Below are 14,551 nucleotides of genomic sequence, written 5' to 3' on the forward strand. Positions count from 1 at the left end.
CCCAGCCAATCCCTGTCCTCACCCCTTCTCCCCCCGCCTTTCTGCGTCTCTGCATCTCCCTCCCTCTGTCTCCTTTCATAAAACCAAACCGCTTTGTGATGGTCAGCCTTGGCAAGTTGTGCTTGATTTGCTGTCATAGTCTTAATGAATTCATCTGTTTGTGCATTGGCCATGGGAGCATCACTCCCTCCCTTCCCTATCCCCCCTTCTTTCTGGTCTTCCCTCGGGGACTCCATATATATTCCAGGGACCACTTCAGGCGCCTATTGTTCCTCCGAGTACCTTACAGACAGATGCCCTGCATCACAGTGCGGGAGAGAGCCCAGAGAGTCAGTAGGAGGGAGACAGAGCCCCCAGACCATAAGGACGTGGAAACTCTACAGACCAGCCTAGTTTCCATCACCTCTGCTTCCTCTTCATTCATTCTGCCAATATCCAATCTGTTTGCCTGCTGTCAAGGTGGATTGGAAGTCTGATGCTCTGGCGCTATGTTGCTACTGTTCATCTCACTGCTGCTTATGGGGCTGGATTGTTTGCAGGGAGCCCCAACAGGTAAAGAAGTCTACAGGATGCCCCAGAGCGCTCTCAAAGGTACTTTTTCTTAATTCAGCAGTTATAAAATGTACAATGCCATGTGAGAAGTTATACTTGTTATATTCTGTCGGTAGAAAATCTAAATGTTAGTTCATTCTGAGGAGTGTGAATTTTGATATTGAATTAACTTAAGGTACACACTAACAACTGGGTTTATATATACTGTAGCTTAGCTAAGATAGTAATATTGATGCTGTGTGTTACAAAACATTAACCATTACTATGAAAATGCTATAAAACCAAAGTGACATCGCTTTGGTTTTTGTGTTCTGACTTTTCAAGTCAAATGATTGACAGGGATGTGCACAAAAGTGAAAATAAACCACTGAACCAGTATGTGTTTGGTCAAATTATTTAGTGTTGAATAAACATAACATATGACATCTCAATGTAGATGAAAATATAATAATGTGGTTATTATATGTGGTTGTTATATAATAACCTAAACCAAAAAATCCATAGTGTAACCCTGAGGTGGGCAGTTCCAGTTCCTGAGGGCTGGTATTCTGCAACTTTTAGATCCATCCTTGGTCCAACACACCTGAATCAAATAGCTGAGTTACCTAATTAGTAAGCAGTCCTTTCCTCCAGAGTCCTCTCAATAATCTACTTATTTGATTGGGGTTTGTTGAACCAGGGTCACATCTAAAAGTTGTAGGATACCGCCCCCAGGGAACTGGAATTTCCACCCTAACCTAAGCTATGTTAATCAATACAGATGTAACCAGTAAACCATATGGCAGCTTCAGATTTAGTGGGAACATGATTTTTCGTAGAGTGCAGACCTCCTCCAAGTAGCTTGTTTCCCCCGACATATTGGGATTTTCACCTTAAGTTAATACCTGTATACACAGAATCTTTTAAAATTCCTGGATCCAGATGGTGATTCGGACCAACCCAACCATTTAGTAATTTACTGCTAGCATCATACGCACCTCCTCTGAAAGTTTCAGCAAAATCCATCAATAAATTTTTTAGTTATTCTGAAAACAGAAAAACAGGCAAACCAGTGGCGATGAAAACATTACTTTCTAGGTGGAGGTAAATATATTTATAGAGCTGAAAATGTCTTTGCTGGAATCAATTGTAAACATTTGAAATTGCTCTTTAAGCTAGCTGCCCAGCAGTGCACAGCAACAAGTGTGGTGTAGAAAGCAATGTTACTCTATTCTCTACTAAAATGTTATGGGACGTTCATTCTGTTAATTCACCTAGAATCTCGTTAAGAACACTTATTACTGTAAGGACAGTTGTTTGGAAATCTTTTTTCTCTTTAGTGGTATCTAACCACTTAATCTACTCACACCTATTTGAAACATTTGCACTTTCCTTTCTCTCCAAGGAGGAACTAAAACTTTTATCATTTCATAATCTTTATTAGATTCAGTGTTCAGGTTTTTCTGCAGGGATACCGTTGAGGCTTCAAACATGACTGCAGCAATGAGAGATGCACCGTCTATGGGATCTAGTTGGCTTCAGGCCTGCCAGCCAGTGCCCTTAGGCCTGTCCCAAAACTCAGCCCTGGCCTTCTAATTAAGTCCTCAGTCAGCATTGTTGTTGTTAGTGGTCCTATCCTGTGATGTGGCAAAGCACAGAAAAGGAGGGAGGGCTGAGGGGTCAGCGGCGCGATTGAAGGTTGTACGAGAAGCTTCAGTGGCGGGATGAGCGTGAGCTAGCTCCCCTCAAAATGCTGCCAATGAGCTCAAAAAGCAGCATGAGAAAAGAGGGGCCACACACCCACACACAAATATGCTGAATCCATGCTGATGCTCACATGTACACAATGTTCTCATAGCTAATGGCTGTTTTTCAATGGATTGCCCAGATGCTGTTTCTTCCTGTACAGCTCTGGTAATATTTCTCTGAACTAACATTTGTGGAACTGTTTGTAAACTTATAAAACATTTCATAAGTGGGTTTGTTTTATATAAAATTCAACTTAAATTGTTTAATGCGTACTGAGCAGAGCTACTGACTAACTGTAAAATGGGGATACATTAAATCAATTTTCTGCATTTATGCGAAGCATATACAGAACATTGATCTGCCTTTGATTAAATTAGATTCAATTTTTGTTTTTATTTCCTATTTAACCAATTGTTTGATGATAGGTGATAAATCTCATTAAAACTTAAACTTCTTGTCTTGTTTTGCAGCTCTGTCTGATCGAGGTACAGTTGTTCTGGAAGCTGCCATGGCGAGCGCCCTGTCTGCTCTTGAGCGTGCATCATCAGATCGAAGTCGGGCTGAGGCAAGCTGCAGAGGTTGTGTTCCCTGCTTGTTTCAGAACTGTGGACAGCTATCAGGATCCTGTTGTGAGTATACCTACTAACCTGTATCAGCTGCTATTCTTTAGTCTTCACCTCCATGTTTTTGTTACTGAGCTGCCTCTACTTCAATATTCGCTAGCAACACCCTCTGGTGCCTTATTAGAGCCCACCTGTGAGGTGATCAGTAAAGCCCAGAAGCTTCAGGATGAGGCCGAGCGGAGCTGGGCTCTGAGTCAGGCCTGTGGGTACTATCAGCATCGTTGTCTACCAAATGAGCTCAATACTGAGAGCTGCATCCGGATCATGGGTGAGAGCTGTAGTGCCCGCGTTCTCCAGTGCAGCCTGCTGAACACGATGCAGAATCTAGAACCTGATATGCAGTCACATGCTCAAGGTAAGACACATATTTCGCTGATTTTAATCCCTTTCCGGGACTATTAGAGTACATTGTGTTAATATATATTTAAGCATCTGTCTGTCTTCACAGCAGCGTGTGGTCAGAGGTCTTTCACAGTGCAGAACATCACACAGCCCCGGTCGAGGATTGTTGGTGGTTCCCCTGCACCTCTAGGGAGCTGGCCCTGGTTGGTGAACCTGCAGCTCAATGGTGAGCTGATGTGTGGAGGGGTCCTGGTGGACAGCTCCTGGGTGGCAACTGCTGCTCATTGCTTTGCTGGGTAGGTGCTTTGATTTTTATTTGGTTTCCATCCTGCTGTTGATCATAAGTTACTAACTGAAAGGGTTGATGAATTGGTTAAGACCACTGGACCCAGGCAACTTCGGATCATTTGTTACCCATCAAAAAAAAAAATCAGTCTAATAGAAAATAATCATTTTGGAGTTCCTCAAAGCTTTATTCTTGGACCACTTTTATTTGATTTTTACTTTCTCCCCTACTTCTGGTTTTTGACACCACCACCCCTTACCATGTATATGTTATTGATACTCTGCTTTATATTTCTCTATCCATTCCAATACACTCAGTGTTTAGTCTGCCAAATATAGAAATAACTGGATTTGTCAGAAATTTCTTCAATAAACTCATTCTAACAAGTAATTGAATAAAGCTAATCCAACTTAATTTATTAAGTTTATAAGTTGAAAACTTAAATACATTAAGTTGGGAAAACCAATTCAATCAATTCATTTAAGTTGAAGCTGCATTTTATCTTATTTAGAGTGTAAGTACATTTTAGAGTTGATTGCCGGGTATAAACCATGTTGAGCCTCAGGTTATCATAGACCATTTACTTCAGTGGTCCAAGAAGAAGGACTTAACAAAGGGAGACATTTAGTTTCCACGCTGCTGCAAACTAAAACATCCTGAAAACTTGAAATGTGCAGAAACTGCTGTTTCCTTTTGCCTGTACCTCTAAACATTTGTTTTTATCTCAAGTTTCCACTTATTAGTTAAAGATATTGTTAACAAGATACTTTGTATCACCTATTAGCGGTTTTCTAATGTTTGTTATGTTTTTTTTTTATTCCTTCTCTTCACCAAACCTAAGCTGTACTATTCTATTAATCCCTGCATTTTTTGCTGTTGCTTCCTACAAAACACACAACAATGTGATGGAATGGTGCCTTACCGACATCGCCTTTGCTCCAATCTTTTCTCTCTAGCAGCCGCAGCGAGAGCTACTGGACAGCCGTCGTAGGCGAGTTTGACATCACCAAGAAGGACCCTGATGAGCAGGTTCTTAAAGTGAACCGAATCATCCCCCATCCTAAGGTGCAAACAATTAACTCTCCTTATATAATAATGAACAATAAGTTTAGCCACCAGAACCCTGTAATAAATTAAATTATCTAAATTTCCAACAGTTCAATCCAAAGACGTTTAACAACGACATAGCCCTGGTGGAGCTGACATCTCCTGTCGTCCTGTCTGAATATGTGACACCAGTGTGCCTTCCTACTGCCACGGACCCCCCAACAGGCAGCCCATGTCTTGTGGCAGGCTGGGGGTCCCTCTATGAAGGTAAGTGTACAACATTGTTGTCTCTTTGGCCAGGTTAGAGAAGGTAAAAGTTTTGAAATATTGAAATTGTAAGTCTGCTTTCCATCTCTTCATGGTTTCTGCGAACATTCATCATTACATGTTTTTAAAATATGTCCAGGATTTCTTAAGAAGCATTTTAAATTGAGATCTGTTGTCTTGGAGACAGATGCTAACCTCATGAACATGACTTTTACTGACTCAACACATCTGCAATCTAAAAAACAAACGCTAAAGATGTTTACACTAATGCTATTTAATGAATCTTTCAAAAATGACGGAAAATTACAATGGGAGCCAGTGTTCCACTCTAACATCTCATGTTTCACACTGGAAAATCAGGAACAGATGATGAACCTCCTTCCTCTACTAACAAGTTTATATGACCTTTAGATTGAAGTTGTAACAAGACAGTCAATTCAGCTTCAGCTGGGCTTATACTAAAAATAGAGATGAAGAAAGTAATCTACTCAATTCCAAATATTAATTGAAATGTCTAAACATTATTTGGAGTAATTAAATATAAGAAAGTATAATGAAGAAAACATACTTCCTTACTTTAAATGCTATTTTATCTAAAGCATGGTTGTCTGTATTTTAGACGGGCCTTCTGCTGACGTGGTGATGGAGGCTAAGGTTCCCTTGCTTCCTCAGAGCACCTGTAAGAGCGCTCTTGGAAAAGAACTGGTTACCAACACTATGCTGTGTGCTGGCTATCTCTCTGGAGGCATAGACTCCTGTCAGGTTGGCAGAGTCACAGTTTTTTTATCCTACAATATCCCTCTGTATGGCTTCTCTAATACCTTGTATACTTTCATCAAAAGCTTAGTTAATATGCTATTAACACATTGAATAGAACCCTAAGAAAGTTGAAAGAACCTTTTTTAATATTTATACCTGTTTTTTTATCATCTGTAGGGGGACTCTGGAGGGCCCCTTATCTACCAAGATCGTATTTCAGGTCGCTTCCAGCTCTCTGGCATCACCTCCTGGGGGGACGGCTGTGGAGAAAAAGGCAAACCTGGGGTGTACACACGAGTGTCCGCTTTCTCTGACTGGATTCAGGCAGAGATTCAGAGTGAGTCTTGAGCAGCAATAACTCGCCACTGTTTTTTGCTAATATCATCAAAGAGATTCATTTACCGGGTTGTCTGTTTTATCTAACACTTTGTAATCCTACCAGAATCATTGAGAAGCAGAGAGCCAACATGTCCAGAACTACTGAAAACAACAGACATGACAGAAGCTCAGCAGAGGTCTGAGTTTAACTCTCTCTGTCACTTCTACACTCTGCCCTGTCCTCCTGGTCAGTCTGCCAGTGCATGCAGTCAGATAGCTGAGGAGAAATGCCTCACCCGCTTCAAAAAATGCCGTGAGTGCACCATTCAAAAATTCATTATATTATACGTATTTGTCTTGTCATATATCCTGATGTTTTTCCTTCTCTTACTTTTAGAGTTACGCGCCTTCCTTCAAACACTATTGGATTTGCTTCAGAGGGCAGAAGACTACATTAGAGACAAAATGGATTTGACTTTCTTCACTCAGACTCTCCCTCAGCTTGTGGAGCATATATACAGTGCAGCTTTTACACACAACAGAGAGAGGAGAGACCTCGGTCTTACTTGGATTAAAGGTACAGGTGTGAAAGATCATGTTACAGCACCAATCTGTTTCATCAAGAATAAAAAAGCTCATTACATTGAATATGCATGCATCATGTTTGGTCTGTAATTCATAATTCATTGTTTGCAGAACAGCTAGGTGGAGCTGTGACACCAGCAACACAGGAACCGCCTCATTCTCCACCAGCTTTATTTGGATATGTAGGTCCTTCAGTGGATGAATGGGAGGAACACCTGAAAAGCATAGCTGATGAATTGGATAAACACCAGGATGGAATTACAGACACTTCATCTGCAGTGAAAAGTAATGAAGAAAAGATTTTTCTACAGGTAATTTTGTTTGTTTTAAAAACATACCGAAGGAAATTATTTTTAAATTTTCTTTTTTTGCTGAACAGCAATATTTTCTCTGTGGAGAGATTAAAAAAACAACAACTACTGACAAAATTTACATAAATAGTGTCATTATTTAAGAAAGGAAGACAATGCATGAAGCATTATCTATATAAATATCAATTTAATTTATATGCAGAGGTGTCAAAAGTATTAGTACAATAGTTAATATAGTTTATCACTCAATTAGAAGCATAAATCTTACTGTTTAAAACAGTTTTGTAGAACTTAGAGAATCAACTTGAGTTTTTTTACTCAAGTAAAAGTGTAAAAATACCATTTAAAAACTAAGTGCAAAGTAAACATAATATTAGGAAAAATGTTAAGGACAGAAGCTTTAGACATAACAAAATTAGCTTAAATGAAACAAAACTAACTATTTGGTTTCTAAATTGTCTAAAAAATAATTACACCAGGAAAGTATAGATATTTAAACTTTCTACTACTGGGATATCAGAGGGCATTTAGCCTATTTTTGTTCAAATTTGGCCATTTAGCTAGATGAGCTAAAAGTATCTGACCAAAAGCTTACAGTGTTATTTTGGAGTTTTAAACGTAAGGAATAGTTCAATAACTTGGAGCCAAACCTTTTAACATTTCAAAAGTGAGCAAAATAGTCTTAAAATCAATATGGAAGCGAATAGGCAGCCAGGCTATCTGTGTGCATCATTTGTTCTTATATCAGTGCAATAATCAATAAGAACAAATGTCTGATGGAAGAATTTTTTTTCCTCTTAGCCAGCAGACAATTTCTGTATGATTGTTTGCTCAAGAATTGATAAGACACAATCTAAGAAATGTTACACTTCAATGAAGTACTGTAATAAAGAAAACAACATCCCACATTAAAAAAAAAAACACATAAACAAAGACAAACACACAAACGCTGATTATTCTGCTGTGTATCCTGTTCCGATTCAGCGGGAACCAGGGGTATTGGGTTTCCTGGGGTCTCTGATGGGAGCATGGGGATGACCAGTGAGAGGTTGCCTGCCTTGGATGGGGTGTTGCCTGTTTGAATCCCAGAGTGCTGGGTCCCTTTCTGGCAACCTGTGTCTCCACTGGATCTATTTAAATCTCTCAGGGACTGACCCACCATATTTTCCACCGGCTTTACTTGGCCAAGCTCTCCTCCACCCGACCAATTTTTAAACATATCCGTTACTGTCTTTTCAGGACTGGTACTGGCTTTTCCTGCCCTACTCGTCTCTGCAAGTACTAACTCCTGATTAGGGCAGAGAAAAGGCAGTACTGCTACTAAAGAAGTACTAATGGATAACGTTTAAAATTTGACGAGGTGGAGTAGAACAAACCATATGGAGCTGGTGGAAAAGGAGTATTTGTTCTGTTGACTGGGTCAGAAGTCCAGCAGGTCTCTGGGAACCAAAGCTTTTAAGGAAGGACATTTTACAAAGTTCTGATCCAAAACAGACTTTTGATAATGAAATACATGCAAAAGGAAACACATATTAAAACAAATTTGCTAACTTTTTCTTACCACATTTATAGAACGGTACAAAATACTAACACTTTTGACAGCAGGAATGCAGGAAAATATGTTATTCAGAAAGGAGTGGTCTTCATTGCAAGGGTGTCAAACATAAGTAAAAAGTTGTCTAAAAATATACATACAAATATTATACACAAATATTGTAATACTATAAGTAACTTTTGAGAAAATAATAACGTGATATTAGTAAAATGTAAATGTTTAAAATGCTTCAGAATAATTTTAACTAGAAAATTCCCCAAGGAAATTCTAGAGGTGCCTACCCGTTGGTGCTTAGTTGTTTTACTCCAGTAAAGGCTATATGGGTTGGTTCGGGTCAGCTCAGCAGGGGCGTGAAACCTTTTGTTGACACAACAACTTGCTTGTTCACACTTGATGGTGACTGGTGTTGCCACACCTTGTGGGAACTGGTGTGGGAAACTGCATCGCCACACTTGGTAGCAACTGACATCACCACACCTAATACCGACTGGCATTTCCATACCTGTTGGAATCTGCGGTTGCTTCCACTTATGGGGAATGCCGTGGCAACACCTGGTGGTGACTGGTGTCTCATTGCCACACCTAGTGGCGACTTCTGTCCCCAGACATGTGGCGATTAGCGTAATGATTAAGATCCCTACTGTATGCTCCAAAAAAAAAATTGCTGAGTGTAATCTTAAGGTTTTTATTTTGGAATCCGTTTACAATTGTTTAATCACTCTTTTTCCTCTTTATATCGTTAGTAGATGCTTTATTATACTGTAAATGGGAGAGCTTTATTTTGAAATGTGGACTAAGGTGTGTTGTGAAAAGGACTTGGTAGTCTAATTTCAAGAAACTGGATGAGTTTGGGTCATAATGTTGAGCTGTATGCTGCAGTAAATTAGTGTGTATAATGGATAGGCTTTTATTATGTAGAGTCCCTTGTGTCTTACTTTGAAAGTCTAGCAGGGTTGTGCGTTAAGAGAAGTGTGAGACTGAGCAGTGATGTAAGCGTTTTATAAGTGTTCAATTACTCTTTTTCACTGTTATAATGTTAATAGACTCTATTACAATGGAAATTGATGGCTTTTATTTGAAATCTAACTGTCTTGTGTTAACTTCCATGGTGTAAATAAGGTAGATCCTCCAGTTACTTTAGTCTAGGATCAGCTGATAGTTCATATAGAACAGCTTTAACTGACTTTAAAGGGCTTGGCTCCCCTAATTAATGACATCATACCGATAAACACATTATATATTTAGACATTTTAAATATAAATTCATAAAGGAATGCACTGTTAGGGATTCTTAAAACTTCAGGAACATAATTTTTAGGTTAATTCGTGTAAAATATTCACCAAAGACCAGAATTAAAGTTCCATTTTATAACACATAACATGTAATTAGTGCTTTTAAACAAGTTTGAATGAACTAATTTGCACTGTTTATTTTGGATTTTAACCTTCTTTTCACATGGAATTACATAATTCTTGGCATCTTTGTTTCTACTTTACAGACACAGGACTCTTTGGTGCAGCATCTGGCTGGACATTATCAGTCTGTTATTTCAAGTCTTCACTCAAGGCTGGGCTCCAGAGTAGCTCCTCCTCTTCTGCACTTGGACGCAGTTCGTTTTCAAGAGGGCTCTTCCATCAATCCTTCTTCAACTATAACACCAGGCTACTCTCCTCTATCATCCTTGTCCCAAAAATCCCTGGAGCCCTGGTCCCTTCTGTCAGTTTTGCTGGGTGAACTAGGGAAATTACAAATGCAAGACAAAACTATGGATGATGGCGCATCGATAACTGAAGAACATTCAAGTAGAGATGTTTCTAGTGAGAGGAACACTGCATTAGAGGATTTTGGTGTCAATCAGGATGGAGAGCAATTTAAACCTTCAGCAGCTCCGCTCATGGATCTGTTGACTTCTGCTGTCCAGAAAGCTGTTGATATGGCTCACACAGAAACCCCCGACCCCAGACGGGGGAGAAAGTCATCAGGTGTTCGCAGAGGACCCAGGAGTGTTCCTCAAAAGAGGCAGATCCCTGGAAAAAGTGGGAAAAGTACTTATCCTACATTTCTATCTTTGTTTTAAAAATGTTTCTTATCGTATTAATTAAACAGAAATGCATTCGTCTTCCTTGGTAGTTTGTCCCGGATTGAGAGAGTCTGCCCAACAAGTTAGCCAAATCCAGGAGTCATACAGCTGGATCTTAAACATACCAAGCGACAATCTGCAGATGAACTTCCAAGAGGTAAAATATTGCAAATTTTGTTTGTATTATAAGATATTTTCGTTAGCATCGCAGTTTAAATCTATTTGCCATTCCTCAGGTTTTAGTTGATCTGACCTCAAAGAATGATCGAGGACTTTACCAGGCGCGGATCCGAGCCGTGGTAGCTGGACGACCCTCAACCTTCTACAGTCTTGTGGGGCTTGAGAATGAGTCGTTCTATCGCAGTGTGCCAAGGATCATCGCTGTGGCTCTAGACTCTCTCAAGACTTAACCTTGAATTACCTTAAACTCAAAGCATTAAAAGATCAGTGCGAAAAGTGCGAAAAGATAATCATCAGGCGCACACTTACAAACTTCCTCAATCTCCTTTAAAGGGCATTATTTAGACTCATCAAGTCTAAATAATGCCTTTAAAGGCATTATTTAGACTTGATGAGCCTAATTTTCACTCCCAGTGCAAACGTGAATGTAACTGTTGAACTGTCGACAATGATACACTTTTCCTCTTAGCTATATTTATTGCCCCCCTGATAAAGATGTGTAAAAGAACTTAAAAGTACAAAAGAATCATGACTTATACCTATAGCTAGAACTCACACGTGATCTGGATCATTACAAAATTTTAAAGAATTGTTGCTTGGTCTGAGAAAAAGTTTCATTAAAATCCATTTATAGCTTTTCAAGTAATCGTGCTAACACATACATACATTCAAAAATGGCAGAAAACACAACCTCCTTGGCGGAGGTAACTAAATCGATCTTACAGCACAGTATATTAAATGGGAATACTTATTTAATACAATATTGTAATATATATTTTAAATTTAAATCAAATTACTTTCAATATTAGTACAATAATCTCTCACAGCACAAGCTTTCTATAAAAGAATCTCGGGATTGTGTCTATTTTGGAAAAGGCAGATTTTCAGTCTGTTCATCTGATCAGGTTTTAAAACAAGACCCTCATACCACTTTACAAACCATTTTAGTTTCCTTAGTATAGCACAACATATTTTATTTCTACTAAATGGTATTTAAAAAAGTTTATGCCATAACATTTTACAGGAACAACAGAAAAAATAGGCCCACATCACCACAGTTCCCCCACCGTACTTCTGGGTTTTAGTATTTTTCCTAAATATTCATTCTTTGTTTCAAGTCATACTCTTTAAGAGTGTTGGTAGATTTAGAGCTCATTCTTAAATTTGTATTAAAGTCCCATTACAGCTTTGTAAACTCGTAAATTAGATTTTGTGATGTAAATATATGATACATTCTGGAACCAGAACTGTCAGAAGAAACATTTTGCAGAAGTTCTTTTATCTTTCCCAGTGAGCAAAATAAACTGGGTAATTGTCCAGCACAGTGGATGGTGGCTAATAGAATGGGAATCATATTATAACTATAAAGGAATCAACCCTTATTTGTAAAGAGGATAGCTAATTTTTTTTTCAATGGGAATACTTACTTTAAAGGATTGTTAGGAACATCATTATTAAATGCTAAACAGATTACAGAATACCAAACAGATGTGCTTAAATCAAGGCAGGATTTTTCTAAAGATGTCTCATTGTGGCGCTGCAAAAAAACATACATTTATATGAATGTTGTTAATGCATCTTTACCAGGGGTGGCAAGAAATGTTGCAAGCACTGTATGTGGTTGTAGATACAGCCTTTTTTAAATTATAAATTTGTATAAAAAGATAAATTATTCCTATTGTATTTTACAAAGGTGGAGCCTCTTGTGAAGCATATGGATTGTATATATGATGCACATATCTTTATCCCTAAAATATTTATTTGTATAGAAAAAGTTGTATTTTTCCAATAAAAAGTAATTATACCTAAAATGCTGTAAATATTTTTATATGGCTGGGTTAAAGTTATATTAGACAATTTATATTGAGATATTTATTGGAAAGCTTTTATACCATTCATAGACTTTATAGTGCTGCAGATCAAGAAGTACCAAAGTTGGCCTTATGGAAAACAGGTGAACAACATTTTGAGATACTTGTCTGACCTTTTATAATGGTATCAGTATGACTATCAGCGCCGCAGCTGCTGCAGTGTGGATACACATACCTCTCTATTTTTTCACCATATTTCCCAAAGAGAGAATCAAAAGTGCACAAAGAACTACAGTGAGTGCTCCCGTTGCATTGAATTGTTATTGTGCTTGTGCACAATGCCTGACATTACAACTCTGTTACTTTGTTTTAGCAGAACACAGAAATATTTGATTTGGAGAGGAAATAAGACAAGTTTCTTCTTGGATGAGTACTGACAAGAATCAGTTGTAATTATCCAGCTCCTACTTACTTACCTAGTAATGCCTCCATGTTGATGTGAGTAAGAAGTAGGTGTTACTTTCGGAAAAATTTTTGCACCCACATTATAAAGTAGCCTCGGTAGACTCCAGTCAGTCATCACACAGGCTACGCTGCATCTGAGCAGTAATTACCAACTGTTCTCTTGACCACCATGGGTTATTTTTTCACATTATGTTTCAAAGACAAAATAATGTAACTTTATAAATGTTATAATATAGAATAGAATAGAATAGAATAGAAAATTCATTTTTTATCCTACAATGGGGAAATTCTGGTGTTTACAGCAGCAAAAAATGGTCACACAAGTATGGACGTAAGAAAAAATCTATAAGATAACAAAATAATGGAGAGCTAAAAGATTAACAATAAAATACTCTACAGTAAAGTGTTTTAACAATATAAAACTGTGAACCTGGAGAATAAATAACCAATATACAGTTATTTGAAAATAGCAGCAACATCAGAGAAGTGAAAAATGACAGCAGCATATTATTTAACTAAGTAATTAATATAAGCTTTGTTATAAACACAATAAACTATGATTTTTTCTTTTAAAACACAAAAATCCTAATTTGGATCACTTAAGTGCTAAATTTACCATCAGAGAGTTGATATCACTTTGTCTCTGCCAGCCGATGAATGACAATGACCAGGTGCACTGGGCATAAATGCAATACTGGAGGACAGACGTGTGCAGAGTGCTTTACTCAAGCTGTTAGCATGTCGTGTCTCCTGTGGATGCGTGTACCAGCTGCTTATGACTGAAATACACTTTTGATTTAAACCTAACCAGCAACAGCGTCCCTCTCCTTTTTTTCTATCAGCCCCTCCTTATTCACTTTCATCCCTGACTCAATCAGCAGAACTACTCCAACCAGTAGAGTCCATGCTCATGTGTGGTGCTTTGTCTCAGACTGTGCTGCATAAACACATTCATGGATTCTGTGCCTGGATGCTCTCAGCTACACCTTCTAAGAGTGCTCCTGATTTCCGCTGCAGGTACGGACCCAAAGTGAAGAGTGCCATGAATCACCCTGTCTTAGGAATTTGCATGATGTTGTTTATATTGGCTAAATGGTGAAGAAATGACTGTGAATTGATCAAGTTGGCTTTAGGTAGTTGTAGTTTATGTTCTACTTTTAGCATTTATCTAATAATGAAATCAGTTATATGAATTGTATGAATTATACTGTTTGTTGTGTTACTGGTGTTTTTTCCTTTTCAATTACAATTCAATTACGTTAAAGCGGTTACAAAATAACTTAACAACCAGACAGTGCTTATGCCACGTGCATGTTTATGACCTGACCTGGTAAAACACATCATGTGAGTCAGTAAGTGCTCCTCGTCAATAATGCATAATTTATCTGAGGAGTTATAAATATGAACTAAAAAGTTAAAAAAGTGTTTATTATGTTAGGTCTGCTAAGTGTATTTAGATCTAGGGCGTTTCTCAATTCACGAGAACGCGAGTACGTACTCGCGTTCTCGTGAAGTCCGTTCTTGGCGAGAACGCAGGAAGATCGGACTTGACGAGAACGCGAGCACGTATGTGTATTGGAACAGAAGCGTACTTGTGTCGTCATCACAGGCAATGTTGTTTAGCATTTCTTTAAAAGTCAAA

General features: G+C 38.3%; 2 protein-coding genes across 4 annotated transcripts in view; both read left to right on the top strand.

Annotated features, from left to right (window-relative positions):
* The first annotated feature begins 327 nt into the window (after positions 1 to 327).
* On the top strand, positions 328 to 12,329 carry prss56 (protease, serine 56). 2 transcript variants are annotated; one of them, XM_015386694.1, is made up of 14 exons: positions 328 to 591; positions 2,751 to 2,909; positions 3,004 to 3,258; positions 3,352 to 3,541; positions 4,488 to 4,596; positions 4,689 to 4,845; positions 5,465 to 5,607; positions 5,782 to 5,941; positions 6,047 to 6,235; positions 6,320 to 6,499; positions 6,619 to 6,818; positions 9,872 to 10,418; positions 10,504 to 10,610; positions 10,690 to 12,329. In XM_015386694.1, the coding sequence occupies exons 1-14, from the start codon at positions 489 to 491 to the stop codon at positions 10,861 to 10,863; spliced, it is 2,673 nt and encodes an 890-aa protein (XP_015242180.1). In that variant the 5' UTR covers positions 328 to 488; the 3' UTR covers positions 10,864 to 12,329. The 2 variants fall into 2 exon arrangements, with proteins under 2 accessions (XP_015242180.1, XP_015242181.1); XM_015386695.1 differs by having other exon boundaries at positions 9,878 to 10,418.
* A 1,457-nt stretch (positions 12,330 to 13,786) lies between these two features.
* chrng (cholinergic receptor, nicotinic gamma) overlaps positions 13,787 to 14,551 on the top strand; it is a 10,789-nt gene continuing 10,024 nt past the window's right edge. Inside the window, exon 1 of one of the 2 annotated variants that reach the window (XM_015386677.1) lies at positions 13,787 to 13,926. In XM_015386677.1, the coding sequence (XP_015242163.1) occupies positions 13,863 to 13,926 (64 nt within the window). In that variant the 5' untranslated portion in view covers positions 13,787 to 13,862. The remainder of the gene's footprint in view (positions 13,927 to 14,551) is intronic. The other variant, XM_015386676.1, reaches the window with a different exon arrangement.

The sequence above is a fragment of the Cyprinodon variegatus genome, unplaced genomic scaffold (genome assembly GCF_000732505.1).
Source record: "Cyprinodon variegatus isolate N-32 unplaced genomic scaffold, C_variegatus-1.0 Scaffold374, whole genome shotgun sequence".
Taxonomy (NCBI): Eukaryota; Metazoa; Chordata; class Actinopteri; order Cyprinodontiformes; family Cyprinodontidae; genus Cyprinodon; species Cyprinodon variegatus.

Bases quoted from the DNA above. Each gene is read 5' to 3' on its own strand.
- prss56 (XM_015386694.1), top strand. From the start codon at position 489: ATGTTGCTACTGTTCATCTCACTGCTGCTTATGGGGCTGGATTGTTTG. The intron at 4,597-4,688 runs GTGCAAACAATT...AATTTCCAACAG, and splicing joins GAATCATCCCCCATCCTAAG to TTCAATCCAAAGACGTTTAA. The intron at 5,608-5,781 runs GTTGGCAGAGTC...TATCATCTGTAG, and splicing joins GAGGCATAGACTCCTGTCAG to GGGGACTCTGGAGGGCCCCT.